The following is a 16,815-nucleotide window of genomic DNA, read 5'->3' on the forward strand; positions in this document are numbered from 1 at the left end:
CACAACAAAAAACAACTGAGTAAAGATACAAAAATGTGTTGGCATTCTAGAGTGAATAGTTCCTAGTGTACATAGGACCATTTTCAAGTACTTTAGTCAAAGCATAAACCTTGAATAACACAGACGATGGATGATGCATCCATTAATTTTGCTTCCTCTCCATTCATGAATTGTCCAGGAAAAAACAAGTTCATTTACAGCAATCACTGTTACCTCTTAAGAAGGGGGTGGGTCATCAAGCCTTTTCCAGGCAAGGGAAAAACTTGGAAGAGTAAGGAATTAGCTCCTGAAGGGGCCCTCATTGGAAAGCTGAGAGGGAGTGGAAAGCAGAGAGGAGGACAGTGCAAGGTGGGGAAAACAAGGGAATCCTTACATAGATATCTGTTTTTTAAAAATATTTATTTATAGTGTGTAGCATAACTGATCAGACAAATTCAGTGGCATTAAGAACAAAAAAAGATAATTATACTGAATAATACAAATTGACAAAATTAGTTCTGTGGAGTAAAGGAAATCTGTAAATCAAATCCAGAATAGACTGTTAAGTCTATGTAGTAAACAAGAACAGAGGCAGCATATACACGGACAGGGATACCTGAACAAAATTCAGAGAAATTAAATGGAACAGAAGAGTTTCCCCTGAGTCTAATGGACTAAGATTTCATTTTCAGTCTATAATTCTATCATAAATATTTTGGCATGTTCAAAGTGACATAGCAAAGCCAGACACAGAGTGTCAAATCATTAAACCAGGACCCATTTTGTGAAATGATAAAAGCAATGTATTAGGGTCTATCATCTGTGCTCATATACATTACCTACAGTTGTTCTGCACTTGCATTTTGAGACTCTTTTCACAATAAGGTTTAAAAACTTTAAGGGCATTGAATAGACTGGAAATCTTGAAGCACCGTGACATTAATTTCTTTAGCACGATTGTGTTCCCTATGGCCTCAGCTTCTTGTTTCTGAGTTTCTATCAGTAAAAAGTGGAAAATCAAACACATGTAACTTCAGGAATGACAAATCCAATGTTAACACAGAACATGAGTCCAGTCCCACTGTGACAGTCTGTTCCCACTTCTTTCTGTGCTGTGGATATTTATCCCCAGTACCTAGTGTTTATGTTCAGAATTTTTAGGTCTCATCACTTTGGTTGGCCATGACAGTAACGCCCTGGAAGGGCCTTCCACGGCCTGCCTTCCTTCCATACCCCTAACTGTAATGTGATGTAGTTATTTGGTTGTTTACTGTGCTTAGACTTAATCTTCATCTTCAGGATGTTATTCTCTTCCATATTCTTCTCTACTTGCCCAAAATTTGCCTCAACGTTTTATGTTTGAATGTATTTATCTACCTTTTACTCTTCCTTTAAGACCCTAGTTTCACATCAATTTGAAACAACAGGTCTTGTAATTAGATTGGATAACTGCAATCCAAAATTTTTCCCAGGCAAAACTCCAGTAAGATTTAATTGGCTTCAGTGGGAGACTTGTCCGAGTAGGAAGGGCAAGATTTGGCCTCAACAGGACTATAAATTCCAGTTTAAAACTCAGTAGCTGTTCAGAGGCTCACTCCTGTGACAACATCATTCTTCGTGTTTCCTTTCCTGAATTCCTTTCCTAGTCATAGCAGGAAAGATTTCTGGCACCAAAATTAAATGACAATACCCTGGCCATCTCCCAAACCCCTGTTATGTCTTGAAGAAAGCATCGTTATCTCCATTGCTCTCAAAGGGAGCATAAAGCCTCCAAGATGTTGGGTTTCTACAATTTGGTAGGAAAGGCCAGTTCTTTTCATGTAGGCAATAAACAGGCCCTGATAGGCAATGGTGACTCTGCCAAACTCACCAGTTGCTTTAGATGATGTAATAAGTACTTACACTTCCAATAAATCCACGCTGCAGTATTTAAGGTATTCTCCACAGCTACGTAAGGAAGCACACTGCTATACAACAACTACCGAGGGAATTCTGCCTGCTCAGCCCGAGCAGCACTACTGAACTACAACCACAGGTTCAGGAGTCCTATCCTGCCACTGTACGTTTCTCATCCTTCTCAGAAGCTGTAGGCCATACTCCTTTCTTAGTGTAATTCTCTTTGTGGTAAAACCGTAAACATTTGGGGTATTACATGGTCCAAAATATAAGTAAAAAATTAAATACAGCCTAGTTCAACAGACCATATATAGAAATTTTCATACTACCAGCCTCTGTAACAAAGTACTCTTACAGTTTCTTGTAACTGCACAGAAAACACTTCTTTCTTCATATCTGAGATCCCAAACATTTCCCATTCTTTCAAATACTTCAGTCACTGAATTACATCCCCCTTTGCCACGGAAACCTTGAGAAAACAAGCCAGTCACATAGTGCTTCCCGTAGGTCACCAAGTTCCTGCCTGAGCAGCCTTAAGGGGAAAAGAGCCCTTCCGAACCAAAAGCTCTGCACTGAGGCTGTTTTAGCAGTGGTCCCCCTGGTCTCTATCAAGCTACTGGATTTAGTTCACCAGATGATCTCAGCTACTGTAGAATCACATGGAGAGCCTCTCACCTCTGAAACTTATGACACAAATCATTTACAACCTTGTGAGCTAATGCATCTGGAAATGAGACTGGTACCACCCTGTTTAAAAGTCCCAGGCTCTCCTTGGAAAGCCCCGGGACTAAAAGCGCTGCTGCACACTGCACTAGTGTTAGAACAAAAGTGCAAACTTAGGATAGAGGCACTTTTGGTAAGAGGAGCTGATAAAACATCCACTGTTTCTCCACTTCTTACAGCATAAACAACGTATGTGGCCTAAGTCACATACATACACCCAAGTTTGGCTCTAGCCGATGTGATTCCCAATTTTCAAAAAGAGCAGAGATGGAAATACAGGTCCTGATATCCAGTGAATATACCATGCTGACAATGTGACATTCCTTGCTAGCCCCGTGCTCCCCCAGTGCCCAGATACATGCAGTGAACACACAGGAACCACAAACCAGAATTTAGCAGACTCACTCCTGAGAAGACAGTCATCCAATGCTGCTGTGTGAGACAAGCTCACAAGAAGGGAATGGATGAGATTTATTTTTAATCTTCTGGGCTGTAGATGTGTCAGGAGCAGGGACTGTTCAGCAGTTTTGAAGACAAATAAGAACTGCAACAGAACCTGTGAGAAGACCCAATTTTCATTCACTATCTTCCCTCCCCACTGCAACTTCTCTTTTAACACTGGGCCAAAATGACTGAGATGAAAGACATCTGTGAAACCTGGAGCTCAATGGAGTATCGGGGCTGAGTTTTTACAGTGACTTCCTTGACAGGTAAACCTTAGAACACAATATTTGAGCTATCTATCATACAGCATATTTTGGAGAAAGACTGTATTTCTGCAGCAAAGCCAGCTCTTCACAGGCAAGTAATTTGAATTCTTCCATGTTAGCTTCCACTGGCCTCCAGGAAATGAAATCTAACTCACAAAAAATAGCCATTTCGATGAGGTTTTAAACTGAAAAGTAAAGACTAAAATGCTAGTCACTCTACACCACTGTCAAATTTTTCCCACACTGAGTAATTTTGGTTCCTGATGGAGTTCACATTCTACCTACCACAAAACATCTGTGAATTAAACTGCTCGGTGAAATATATCTTATATCAGATTGAAAAACAATGTTAGAATCAATGGGACACTAAATGATCTGATGCTCTTGAGCTTTGACCTTATTGAACACAGTCAGTCAGTGCATCCAAACATCTTTCCAAACACTTAGCAATGATTCAGAAAGTGGGTCATTAACACATTTTGTCATGTTATGCAATTTTTCCCTCTCCCCTCTAAACTGGGCTTTTTTCCAGGTCCAGTAGCCAACAATAAATCAATCACAGTCTCTCATAAGCCTTTTGACTTAAATTCTATCCTGTAGGTTGGGTTAAAAACAGCGGAAATCCCTGCAGGAGGTGAGGCAGGAGGGGGCTAGTGGTGACTGCTGTTTAGGAGATGTTTGCTTGACCCACAGCCATTCTTGTTGCCATTCTTTGCAGGTTCCTCTTCATTATCTGTAACAGAATCTTCCTCCTCTTCATCGCTCCTGTCATCTTTCAAGTCCTAGGGGAGAAGAAAGCACTGTGAGCATACTCTATACTTGCACTACTTACTGTCAGATAAGTTACTGGATTGCTATAAACAGTGCAGACCTTTCTAAAAGGCCTATGGATGCGAGACAAGCAAGTCTTTTATTTTAAAGTGAACTGGGTATCTGGATCTTTGCAATGACTTTGAAAAAATAGCCAATTAATTTCATTAGTCAGGTGCCCCCATTTGTAACCTGCTAAATGAAAAGATGGTGTATAAAAGTTCGAGAACATGAGACATTCTCCCTTCTTGGAAGTTCCCTGTCATGCTCTGAAGACAAAAACTCCTCTCTCTTCCATTTGCCTCAGCAAAAAAAAAAAAAAAAAAAAAGTGCTAAAGAGACCAAATGAAAGGGGAGCTTTAAATACACTAGACAGTATCAAAACTGCCCCCCAGAAACACCCCCTCCCTCCCAAAACAAAGGCTGACATCCAAGGACAGACCAGTTAACAACACTTCACTCTTGCAGAACCTAATGTTCTTTAGACAAAATTTCTTCCATAACCTTGGCCCAGTCATTTGACCTCTTCTTGCTTGTTTCCGCTTTCCCTTGTAAAGTGTTACTAGTAATCCCTGGGTACTGTGGGATTAATTAACAATTGTGAAGTGCAGAGAAGATGAAAAGAATATTGTATAAAAGCTAAATATGATGAATACACTTGCCCAAACATAGGAGTTGAGAGGCTGCCTGCTTCTGACAGGTGTAAACTAAACAGTGAATAGTTGTGCCAGCATCTCCTGGTATTAACTTTCCTTAAAGAGACTTACTGACACTAAAATATTCTTCCCTGCTTGATAGTATATACATCACCTCCACATTTGCAAAGGGGAGGCTGTGTCTATATGGCTATCATATACATCCTGGGTATATCATCCTGCTAAGGGAATTGCCAGGAAGGAGGGGATGGCTGCTCCATTAGCAAGGAGGGGTCAGTGAGACAGTCTGCTCTTATGAAAATCCCTTCCCAGCTCTATAGGAACAGCTTCTAACATTTGGTAATTATGCTTGATCCCCAGACAGTCAAACATGGCACTTACTAATGAATGTTTCCACTGCAGACAAAAGACCTTGTGTCTACCCATTATTCCACAGCAAAGGTTAGGGAGAGGTAAGACAATTCTGTCCTATTTGTCATGGCACATAAAATATACCATTAGTCTCTTATTTCTCAACTCCTACCATAACTCAAGACCCTACAATGTGTTCAGAAGTCTGGTTCAAAGAATTAAGGCTTTGGCATTAAAACCAAACACCTCTATTTCCCTTTCAGGGCAACAAGCTTAAAAGAGCAGCACCTGCCTCCCAGGAAGGATTTTCCATACCAACTGATGACCTGCTCTGCAGACTCGGGGTAGGATGGTCCAGTTAAACACGTTGTAAATCAAGTAAACACTTCCTTCTACCTAAGTGGTGACTGAGTACGGAAATGAGATCAAAGCAGGCACCTAAGAAACTTTTTCCACCTCCAGCAGGTTGCTGTGTGATTAGCAGCCACCACCGGTTTTCTCTTCCAGTTACTTGGAAGGTGCCTGGTAGACCTGATAACACCTCATACCCTCTAGTTCTTGTGTTGGAAGAGATGGGCAATAGTCATTCCCTCTCTAGCATCTCATGATTTAATAGACCACCTCTCACTTAAAACCAGGAGTTTCCCCATAGCTGAGGATCAAAATCTGGGCCCTCACTCTGTGGCTGACAATTTACCCATTAGCACGAGGGTATCCAGTTTGTTAATGGGAATTCCCAAAATTTAACAGCCAGATCATCAGTGGTGTCAATGTTCAAGTATTGAGGACTGCAGGTGTCATGGTGTCTTTTTGTAATGCAGGGGTGTTTCGCCTGCAGGACTGTCTGCAGAGGGAGACCTGAGGCTTCTCTTCATAACAGAGTAAGTTGTCTCCAGAGCTGTGTGCTGGAGCTGGCAGGCATCTTAGCCCTTGCTCAAACAATCTGCTGCCTATACAGTCACACCAGGGACTGCTCCATCATGGATAAATTTGTTCTCCTTGTCACCTGTCTGGACCTCAACTAAACGGGCAGAGACTGCACTTTTTTCCTGCTCCTGCAGTGATGTGCCAAGGTCAGAGATGAGATGCAGAAAGGAGAAACCAGTGTTGTTCCTGTCCATCCTGTATCTTCTCTCAGAATGAACTAACAATTTCACTTTCTTAGCCTGCTGGTCTGATGTCTTGCTTACGCACCAAATTCATACAGAGTAAATAAATGACAGCTCAGTAATAACTCATCCAATTGCAATCTCATATCCCTTTATATATTACACTTCTAGTAAAATGTATAGGACTAGAAAGAAAATTAAAGCCTAAACTTTGTCTCATCAGAAACTAATAAACTTCCTGGAGATTTTCTTTTGCCTTTTCCCTAACACCATACAAAGGGTATCAAAACAAACAAATCTTACTGTAAATACTGTAAAACAAACTTGGCATGCCATCAGTTAGAGAAAAAGAAAGACAGCCTTTCCCACACAAACAATTTATGAGGTTCAGCCTCTTTCAGATCACCTCTCTCGCTCCTGGTAGTTTTGCAATTTGTATTTGCAGTAAAAGACAAATATTGGGGGGGGGGGGCTTGTTACTTTTTTGCTACCAGAAATGTTTCAGAAAAAAAAAATGCAAACTAAGCCTAAGTACTGTCTCTGATGCAGAATCTGCCAGACTCACTGGAAGTACTCTCATCTTCCTGAGCAGTCTCTGGCTGAGGTTGCAAATATGGGGAGTGACGGCGGGGGAGTGCTTTTGTGCTTATTGTGAATAGACTTCAGTCAGTAAAATTCATGGGTGCGTATTTCATTTTGAGTAGCTCATTACAGTCCACAGAAGTTGCTGGTCCTCAAGCATGTGCTTAAGAATAGCTGGCAATCTGCTTTGCTTTGAATGATAGCCTATACGTGACCGATTCCTGTTTCTTATAGGAATGAGCTGGCATTGCCAGCATGGAACTGGAAACTCGGATAGGATTTGCTTCCCAGTTTTAATGCTGTCAAGCTGGATGCTCTGATTAAAGGAACTCTATGTAGTAATTAAAAAACATGGAAATGTTTTTTCCAGCACACTGGAAATCCCTGCATTTATGTCTTACATATTTCAAAGCAGCAGGACTTAAATTTCTTTGTATTCTGAAGCAACCACTGCAAATTTGCTTAATTCTGGGAAAGAATAATGTTAGGATTTCAGAAGTAGTAATCAAGAAAAATGCTGCTAAATCAAACCTAAATTTTTATTGTATTTTTAATCATGAACCTGCTTCCTGTCCAAGTGCCTCTACAAATTCTTGTGTCAGAAGAGTCTGGCCATTTTTTGTCTAACTTGTTTAAGTGACAGAACAGAACTTTAAATAGCAATAGCTTCATCTGTAACTAGAAAAACCAAACAAACCTGTCTTTGCAAACTATTTAACAGACCATTATAAATAAGATATTGTAAGTGAAGTTTGTATCTCTTAACTTTGACCTTCTAAGAATAACAAAAAATGTAACATTTCTAGGATTTTCCTTGCTTTAACACCAAGATGTTTTCTCTGATCGCCTCACATCATGTATTATAGTTGTGTTTTCCAACTCAAAGACTCTGCTCTTACTGTCCCTGAGCAACAACAGATGAATATACTATCAGAAACACAAGAGCTGGCAAACTGTAAATACCGCAACTGAGGCCATCATTAATACTCAATGCTTCAGTTTAATGACATCAACTGCATTTATTATACTTCAGATGGTTTAGGGTAACAGACAAAATAGATGTGTATATTTTATGTTCTGGATGACTAACCAATTTAATCTTTCTAAATGGATGAATGGTTTCAAGGTTTATGAGAAGCAACACTAATGCTATAAAGTCTGCAAGAGAGCCATTTGTAGTGAAGCCAAAGCCACAAACTTTTATAATCTTTTTTCCTTTTGTTTAACCCTTCCACCTGCTGCTCAGTCTGCCTCTTTTAGTTAAATGAACCGTATTTGTTAAGGTAGTTTTGGCTTCTTGCATTTCACTGCTGTTAGAATGTGTATCATTCAAGTCATTAGCACCACATCTTATTATACGAACAGTAAAGGACCTTCCCAGAGACTTCACCAAGGAAAAAGACTCCTTGAAATTAAGAGATAAGCAAACTTCATAGGCCACTTCCCAGCATCTTGTAAGCAGAAAAACACTGGTCAAATCTCCATCTAACAGAGAATTTACTCCTAATTGTGCAAGTCTGTCTCTCAGTAAAGCACTCAGAAATCACTTCCCTCTTGACAAGCTCTTGGCTCTGCACTCTTTCTGCTACAGCTGATGAGAGCATTGGGAGAAGGACACGGCTGTGCTGGAAGACAGATGGAAGTGTGGGTCTCCTGTTCCTATGCGCTGGTGATACCATCTGAAGCTCACTGGAGGAGAAGTGGGACTGGGCGGACATCACCCTTCTCTCCTGCTCCCCTCCACTGGGCACGTGGCATCTTTGTCCATGCACGTGTTGAGGTTGCAATGCAGCCATGGCTTCATGTCTGCTATGCAGTAGTTAAAGCGGAAAGTGTAAAAGCAGAGGGAAAGACAGTGCCAAGCAGTATTAAAAAAAAAAAAAAAAAAAAAGAGGCAAAAATATGTTGTAGCAATGTGGACTGATCCTATGAACAGTGAGGAAGCCTCAGGAACACGCCTTCTGCTTTCTCAGAAAGGGAAGGGCACTTGCTAGCAAACGCATCATCACGTCAGTGTGACTTACTGCAGATTGTTGAGATATCAGAATGTAAGCTATTACTATAATGACATGCTCCGAAACAGAAATAGCCACTGAGGCATCACGGAGAAAAAGAAAAAGAATCTGGCTGAGAGATATCTGAGCAGAAGATGTTTCTGCAGTGAAGTTCAGTTGCTACAACATTTTTATCATGAATCAGCTTCCAATCCAGCTTCTCCCTGACAAAGGCACATACTTTTTAAGAGGCATGCAATAACTTCACTTGGCATTACGAGGGCAATAGTGCAGTGCCTACTTCACAACTTCACGGTGTGAGTTTGGGAGTACAGTGGTGGTGGGATGTTCGTTGGTTTGCTTTTTCAGCTAACCAGCTGAATGAAAGAGAGGAGGATACAGGCTTGCTGTGCCTTACCACAGGCAAAAGTAGCAAGATCAATCCATATCAGTTCAAGCTCCTTCTCACCGGTATAACTGTGTCCGTGTCGGGGATGGGAGGCGTACCAACCCTAACTCATCTGGTGGGATCAACACTGACTCAAGGTTTCTCAGCAGCGCAAGGAGATTTCAATTTTGCCCCTGCCTGGACAAGACTAAAACCAATTAATCTTTTAGGTTAAGCATAATTTACATCTGCGCAGTTAACTGGATTTCTTCTACCAGGTACAGATATATAAAAGCAATTCACAGCTGATTCTGGAATTCCAATTATGTGTTTTCTGATTTGGTGAAATTTAGATTTTTGGATTTTCAAACATTTATTCTTAATCTTCCATTGGAATTTCCTGACTCTTAAACGTATCTTACATTAAAATCAGAATGTCCTAAATCTTATACCTTAATTCTACCTTAAGAAAATTTTCATTTAAATATCTACAAACATATTGACTAGATCTTGATTTTTCAATGTAAAGACAATAAATTCCACAGCACCTGCACATATGGAAACAGCTTGCAGTACAAAGATGAAAGCTATTAGTCAGGTCAGCAACCACTGACTCAAATAAAAGAGATAATAAACAAGAGAGATAATAAAAAGTCAGCCCAAATAGATAGAAGGGGGTACTTTTCTAACAAATAATACTATAAAGTTGATGAATCTCTGAGTTCAACATGTTTAATTCAACATCAATAATTCAACTCAGCTGACATATGACTTAATACGTCTTTACTTTCCTGTGGAGACTAAGCAATATACATTTGGTTTCAAGCAAACTGTTCTATATTTCCAGCCTGGAAGATTTTATTGGAAAATATATTCCCTTTTTCAGCCTATACACACTAGGCAACATAAAAATGCTGATCTTCCATGGAAGATGCGCTGTTGGACTCTGCTTTCTGCAGTTTTTAAATGAAGATGCAGACTTTCTAGATTAATTGTATTGGACATCTTGTGGCCAAAACTCCTCTTATTTAATTTCTCTCTTCTATGTAATACCCATTCCTCAAGCTTTCCACTGGGAGTTTTCAGAGGGAACTCAAAGATGTGTGAAAAACAAATTAAAAGAAAAGTTAGACTAATTCCACAAATATTGAAAAGAATAGTCTCATAAAACTAGATGTTACTGTTAGAACATGTCCCTGATTTTCATTGAAGGAATAAATTTAACCTCAAAAAAAAAAATCACTTGTGTTGTCACTCAGCATAACACACCTGTAACTGGAGCTATAATACCCTGACTGTTCAGAAGAAATAAATCATTGTTTACAGTTAATCAGGTACTCTGTGGTTTCAATAAAGTCTGCTAGCTCTGTTATTGAAATCCACTAACTAAACCTTGCACTCAAGTGTATGTGGCTTTATGATAATGTCAAAAGCCCAGGAGGTACGGAGTGAGTCATAATGTCCCACTGCTTTTTGAATTATTCCAATTTTAAATCCACAGTTGGCAAAGAAACAAAGAACAATATAATAGGCATTTGATGCTGTTCTCTATAGTGAACTTTTTTTTACCCTAGGACAGAACTTGCATTAAGCCAAGGAGTTCAGTGGTATGAACTTTTATCAGAACATGCACTTTTATTCCTTATAAATGCTTTTTTAGCTACAAAACAGCTGATCAGACACTCGCACTTTTCTCAGTGAGGTATGATACCACACTTAAGATGAATGTTTTGAAACAACACAGCTGCTAAAGAATATTCTTACGGAAGCCTTATAGCACTATTAAACTAACCTGAAACCACAAAGTATACAACCATGTAAGTGATAGGCACTTCTAATGTGTCCATTAAGGTGCTCATTTCTCTATTTTCATTGTTAGGAGGCATTCCATTCCTTTTGTGATGTATCTAAAGGCTATCTCCATACTTAAACATTATCAATTCAATTTTCAAGTCACATACCTAACAAGTAATGTGATGTGACCGTCAAATGAAAAGACAATACCTAAAATAATTTCAATACAGTATTTCTAAATACCCTGATATCGAGGCTGGGTATAGAATACTTTAAGTAGTACCTAAAGAACAAAGTATCTTAAACAGCGTTAGAAGTCCCCGAGACTCGTGTGCTTAAGTCACTTCGTTGGGGATTTACTTCACTGAAGTTCAGCATTCTAAAAGTCAGGTATCTACTCAGAGATTTTTCTGGGATAGCTCTATAACCAACAGAAAGAGACACAGGTCTCCCCAGAGGGTGACCTGCCCCACCACTGCTGGGGTGACAACACTGGACACAGTGAATTGCTCACTGGAGACACCACACTTCCTCTACTGGTTACAGAGGGATCCTTGAACTTGAGCTAGGCACAGCTTAAGTTACACAAGACAAATCCTACCCTCTCATGCTTTACACCCGTCCCTGCCTGATTAGACTGATAGGCTGATCAGGTTGGTTTGTTTGCTTTCTGATGATATGAACTCTGCAGTGTGCTGTGCCTGGTCAAAAGTTATTAGAATTGTGTTACGGAGGAGAGACTGCTCCTTTTAAGATTTCCTCCCTTCTTTGCAAGTAATAAGGATTATGGAGCACTCCTAGGTCTTCCAAGGGAAACATATTTTCTTTAAATACAAGATAGGACAATTTCCTTTCTCAATTGATATTAATTTATCATTAACTAGCTTTATTTCAAGCTTTTTTTTTTTTAATCGATTCAGCAGATTGCAGTACTGTGAACCCCTCTCAAGCATGAGAATTACTCACCTCATAACAAAGTCACAATTCAAACCTCAGCAGCATGTATTAAAAATAGTAAGTGAAGGCATCAAAAGTTCTGTAGAAGGCCTAGAGTTTGCTCTGTGAATTTATTGTTGGCAATTGAAAAAATAAATACATATGCACACTATTTTATATATATATATAGTTTTTATATAGGTGCATTTATATAAAACTAGCAACAAATGGAACATTTCATAAATAACCTGCTAGAAGATTAAAAGATATGAGCAGTTAACAAGGGAAGCCAGAAAAACTGTCAGCAAATGCCCTTTTGTGAACAGCAAGGTAAATTAATTAATTTTAAAGCAAAAAACTTTACCAACATTTGTCTTTTATCTGAATTAGGAACTTTCACATAAAAAGAGTCATTTAGATCAGGAATGTACTAAAAGCCGAGTTTTCTTGTGCCAGACATACAGGCAGAGAGAGGGGCGGCGGTGCTTGCTTGGCCAGATCCATTGCTGGTGAAAACTAACACAATCCCATTGACTTCAAGTCGAGCCATGCTCATTTATACCAGCTGAGAACCTGGCCCTGTATCAACACTGCAGACTTCTGCTGAACCAGCCAGGGCAGGAAGCTTTGCTTTCAGAATTACATATAGTTTTGATTTTCTATTCTTAGGGACAGCGGTCATCTGCAGCTCCTACTGAAGTCAAACTCAGCAACTCTGGAAACAGTAGACTTTTACTGCGGCACATAAGAGACCTGCACAGCCCTGTTTATGGCACAGCCAATGTAAGAGAGGCAAAGGGAGCATCCACACACCCAATTTGTTGGACTACGGCCGGAGGACTGAGTCTGCTCTTGCATAGTCTTCTGTGTGCATAACAGGGCTGTGGAAGGGTACTTCGTCCTCATGCTCCCACCCCAGCATACCTTCACAAGCCCATCTATTCCAATCAAATGCTCAGAAATTATTTTCTTCAGTTTCTCATTAGTTCATTCCTCCGCAATGGTCATAACAGTCCTTAACTTAAGTTTTCTAAGCTTTACCTGATTTTTATATAATATTCATGTGAAAGGTGTTGTGGAATTATGGGCATTCTAAACAGAGTTTATTTTAAAGAAAAAAATTTTTAAAAGTATCAAAATTCCAGCAAAGAACATTGTTGCTGTTTTGAAATCTGAGAAGTATATTTGAGCATATAGTATAGCATACCTGCCTGCAAGTCATTGCTCAGCTGCTGACCCCTTTCATAATCTGACGTAAAAAGTAAAGATTTAAATAGCAATCTGCCTTTTAACTCACAGTGCCAGGAAAATGAACTGGTTGAGGCAAAGGAGACCAGACAGCGCTCTTGGATTGGCACGTAACATTTGTGCAGTGGAGAAGAACTGGTGGCTTTTCCTCTTTCACAGACTCTGCTGGGCTACACACTTTGACAATATACATTACCAAGGTCAGCCTTGACTTCAGATCCCCAGTAAGGGTACGACTCCAGAGCTCCCCAACATGCATACAGCAGCTTTCTCCTTTTTGCCTCTCATTGTAAATACCAGCCAGCAAACCTCGTACTCTCTTATGCTTTCTTCTGCCTGCCTCCCACCCCTCCTCCCTCAGATGAATTTGGCAGCATAAAGTGAGACATGTAGCCAGGCTTTGGGTTTAACTAGATTGCCATAGCAGAATGGGAAATATGCAGATGAAAGGAAGTCATAACAGGAAATAATTTCCCTTTACTAGGGCATGAGCCTTCATGCTGCTGACCTGGCTGGCTAGCTCCCATCTTCAGGCTATTATAAAGCTCATGTCCCAAAGGCAATAATTTGAATCAACTGGGAAGGTTCCCAGATAGACTGGGTTTCATCTCTAAGAGGGAAAACTTTCATTTGTCCTATTTTGCTCCCCTAATAAGCTATCCTCATGAGAAAATCCGCTATAAATATTTATCTGTTGAGAACCAACAAATTCAACTTCTCCATAGCCCATTTTCCTTTAAAATGGGGAAAAGGCAACCCCCACTAATGTAGTTCAATCTGTCTTGTGTTCATGCTAAACCTTCACTCAGAGAACTCAAACTCCAAAGCGGTACGTCAGCATGTGCTGGCCCTTCCCAGCCTAGAAAGTAACCACAAAATCTCCAGCAAAAGCTTTTCCACAATTTCCCTGTCCCACAGAGTCATGAAATTGTAACTAATGAGATTATCATTATCCTCTAAAATATATAACTGCTTTTAAAATGACTACTTGCAATTAAGGCAAGCACACCTCTCGGTCCAATTTATCAGCATCCTGATAGCCTTTGGTGCAGTACGGGCTTAACAAAACACGTAAGTAAAAGAAAACAAAACTTAATGTGCCGCTAGTTTAGGAAACCAAACCCTGTCCTCTGTTTAACTCCTGTAGGATGACATTTTTCTGAAATGAATGACTTCTCACTGAATGTGTTAATTCTCATTAAATTTCATTTTCTGATTATAAATGTCCTGAAAATAGATTTTTTTTTTACTGCTTCAGAAAGAAGAAAAAAAAATCAGCTAAAAGTCTGACTTTTTAGGAGTCCAATAAAATGCTGTGCATGCCAAAACTGAATATACATTTCATTTCATGCTTCATTTTCACATCCCAGTAATTGCACGGTGTATGGAAGCGTAGCACTGTTGTGCATGATCAGGGTCATGTGATGACCCTTCGCAGCTCAAAAGTCAGAGTTTATTAGCTGGGAACAGACTCAGCTCACCTATGGTGTGTCTAGCGCACACTGAACAGCACACAGCTCAAGCACGTGAACACTGGATGCAATTCCATTTGCCACAAAAGACATTTAAAATGTAATCTCTTTAAAGGCCATTCTACTTTCATGTTACATAGAGCTTTTTTCCTCTCTAGTTTTAAAAATAAGATTTCTGTTTAGGATTAAATATCTCAAGTTATTGCACAGTTCACTGAGAAAGTCAGTGCTGCCTCAGCTGTCAGAACAGCTAAGTGTTCGCAGCCACAGCGCTCCTGGGTGAACAGAGGCTGAAGAGTGACTCTCGTTTAATAAAGGTAAAACAGTAGATTTTAACCACTGTGGATCCATGGTCTAATTCTGAAGGATGTAGATCTGATTGTAACTAAGGAAAGCAAAGCAAGTGCTAGGAGCTTAAATTTGTCATACAGAAGTATTTACTTCCATGGAGAAGTGTTTAAGGACCTGCAAACCAAAAAAACCCCATTGCTTTAAACAATGTGCTGTGGGCCTGTGTTTCATGAACAGGAAAATTCTCACCCAAGTTCAGCACTGAAATTCCATACTCCCAGGACCCATGTGGTTATAAAATAAATATAAGATTCAAAAGAATTACTAAAAATAAAAGTTCTGTTTGATGCAACCGGATCAAGCACAAAAAAGTGAGAGGAAAAATAATAAAAGGATCCCAGGGAAGGAAAGGTCTGCAGAAGCTGAGGCAAGTCTGAATAGCCGCAGACTAAACTCAGCTAAAGGCATCTGTCAGGAGCAGGTAGTATGGCCTCTGGGAACTGTATAACTTAATTTAAAAACTTACACAAAGGGTTATAGCAAGTCTCTAAAGAGATAAATTCACAACAAGAAAGATAGGAAGTAACATAGGCCAGCACCTCTGCAGGTGTAAAGAATCATTATTCCTCAATATAAGTAGTGAGGGCATATTTTAAAAGAGCATATTATGTCTGTGTTCCAAAGGACTTTCAGGCCTTGCCTACACATTAATACTGAAACGTATCAAGTATTCTAGTCCACGGGCACACTTTCAGGGATACAGTTTTAATAGTGTATCTTCTTTTGATACAGAAAAGGGAGTAACTGATTTAAGGAGTCTTTATATGGCTAACCACTTTTCATGGCAAGGACTCTAATGGCATCCCACTATCAGTATATGAGAAAGAATGAAGGAAAGAAAGTTAACTCAAACTGGCAGAGATTTCTCAGTACAAGAGCAATCCTCTAACAGAACAAAATGCTAAAGTAGGAGAACGATTGCTGGAAACGGAAGTATCATAACAAGTATTTCACAGCTCTCATTTCAACCCCAAAATAGTATTTTCTTACTGTTTTCAGCTACCCCTACTCTGTCATTAGTCATTCTTTGAACAGTAACTCTCACTGTTCCCTTGAGAATTTGGGCCAAATAAGGAATGAACAAACCATGGACAAGGATACGCCCAACCAAATTCTTTAAAAAGCCTGCCTGCTGAGTACAAAATACCAAAGGAACATTGAAGATACATGGGTGGCACTGGCTAATTTTTTTAAAGAGTGACAAGTCCAAAAGCCTGCTTTATAGCGTTGCAGGGTCTTTTTTGCTTCAGAAAGAGAAAAGAACCACGGTGAATCAAATAAAACTGCAGCTGATGACTCTTAAATAATAGTGACCACTAGTAAGAAGCTCTTTGCCTTAGTTGAAGGCAGTCTGACGATGACAAAACAATTAAAAGAGAAAGAAAACATATTCCTAGTCACATTACAGTCCGCTAAAAACCTGCCATTACCCTCTGCCATTGATGGACTTTGCATCAGCCCTGAAGTATCTGAGTCATGTGGACATCATGCCCATTTCCTACAACTTACACATATTTTTCAAGGTTTAAAGCAATGTAGTCTCAAAACCTTAACTCAGTGTGTAATGGTTTTAACATATATTTTACATCTTAATTTGCCATAATAATGTGGCTATAAGCTGCTGTCATTCGCTCCCTTTTTCTGACCTTGGAAATAAAATGTTTAATCTCCATGGGATTTTCCTGGCGAGATATTTTAAATCAGTGCATATGTACATACTTCTCTATATGTTTTTTCAATTTTCCTAAAATATTCTCATATGTGCAGACATGATGACTAGACATGTTTCAGTGGCGCTTGAAACTTGATACAAGTG

At 39.6% G+C, this 16,815-nt stretch overlaps 1 protein-coding gene across 12 annotated transcripts in view; it reads right to left on the minus strand.

Annotated features, from left to right (window-relative positions):
* Positions 1–382: 382 nt before the first annotated feature.
* The window catches only part of CERS3 (ceramide synthase 3), a 50,808-nt gene continuing 34,375 nt past the window's right edge, over positions 383–16,815 (minus strand). For 11 of the 12 annotated variants that reach the window (XM_030014099.2, XM_041123405.1, XM_030014095.2 and 8 more), the window contains one exon: positions 383–4,090. In XM_030014099.2, the coding sequence (XP_029869959.1) occupies positions 3,959–4,090 (132 nt within the window). In that variant the 3' untranslated portion in view covers positions 383–3,958. The remainder of the gene's footprint in view (positions 4,091–16,815) is intronic. The other variant, XR_005932354.1, reaches the window with a different exon arrangement.

Source organism: Aquila chrysaetos, chromosome 5, assembly GCF_900496995.4.
Source record: "Aquila chrysaetos chrysaetos chromosome 5, bAquChr1.4, whole genome shotgun sequence".
Classification (NCBI taxonomy): domain Eukaryota; kingdom Metazoa; phylum Chordata; class Aves; order Accipitriformes; family Accipitridae; genus Aquila; species Aquila chrysaetos.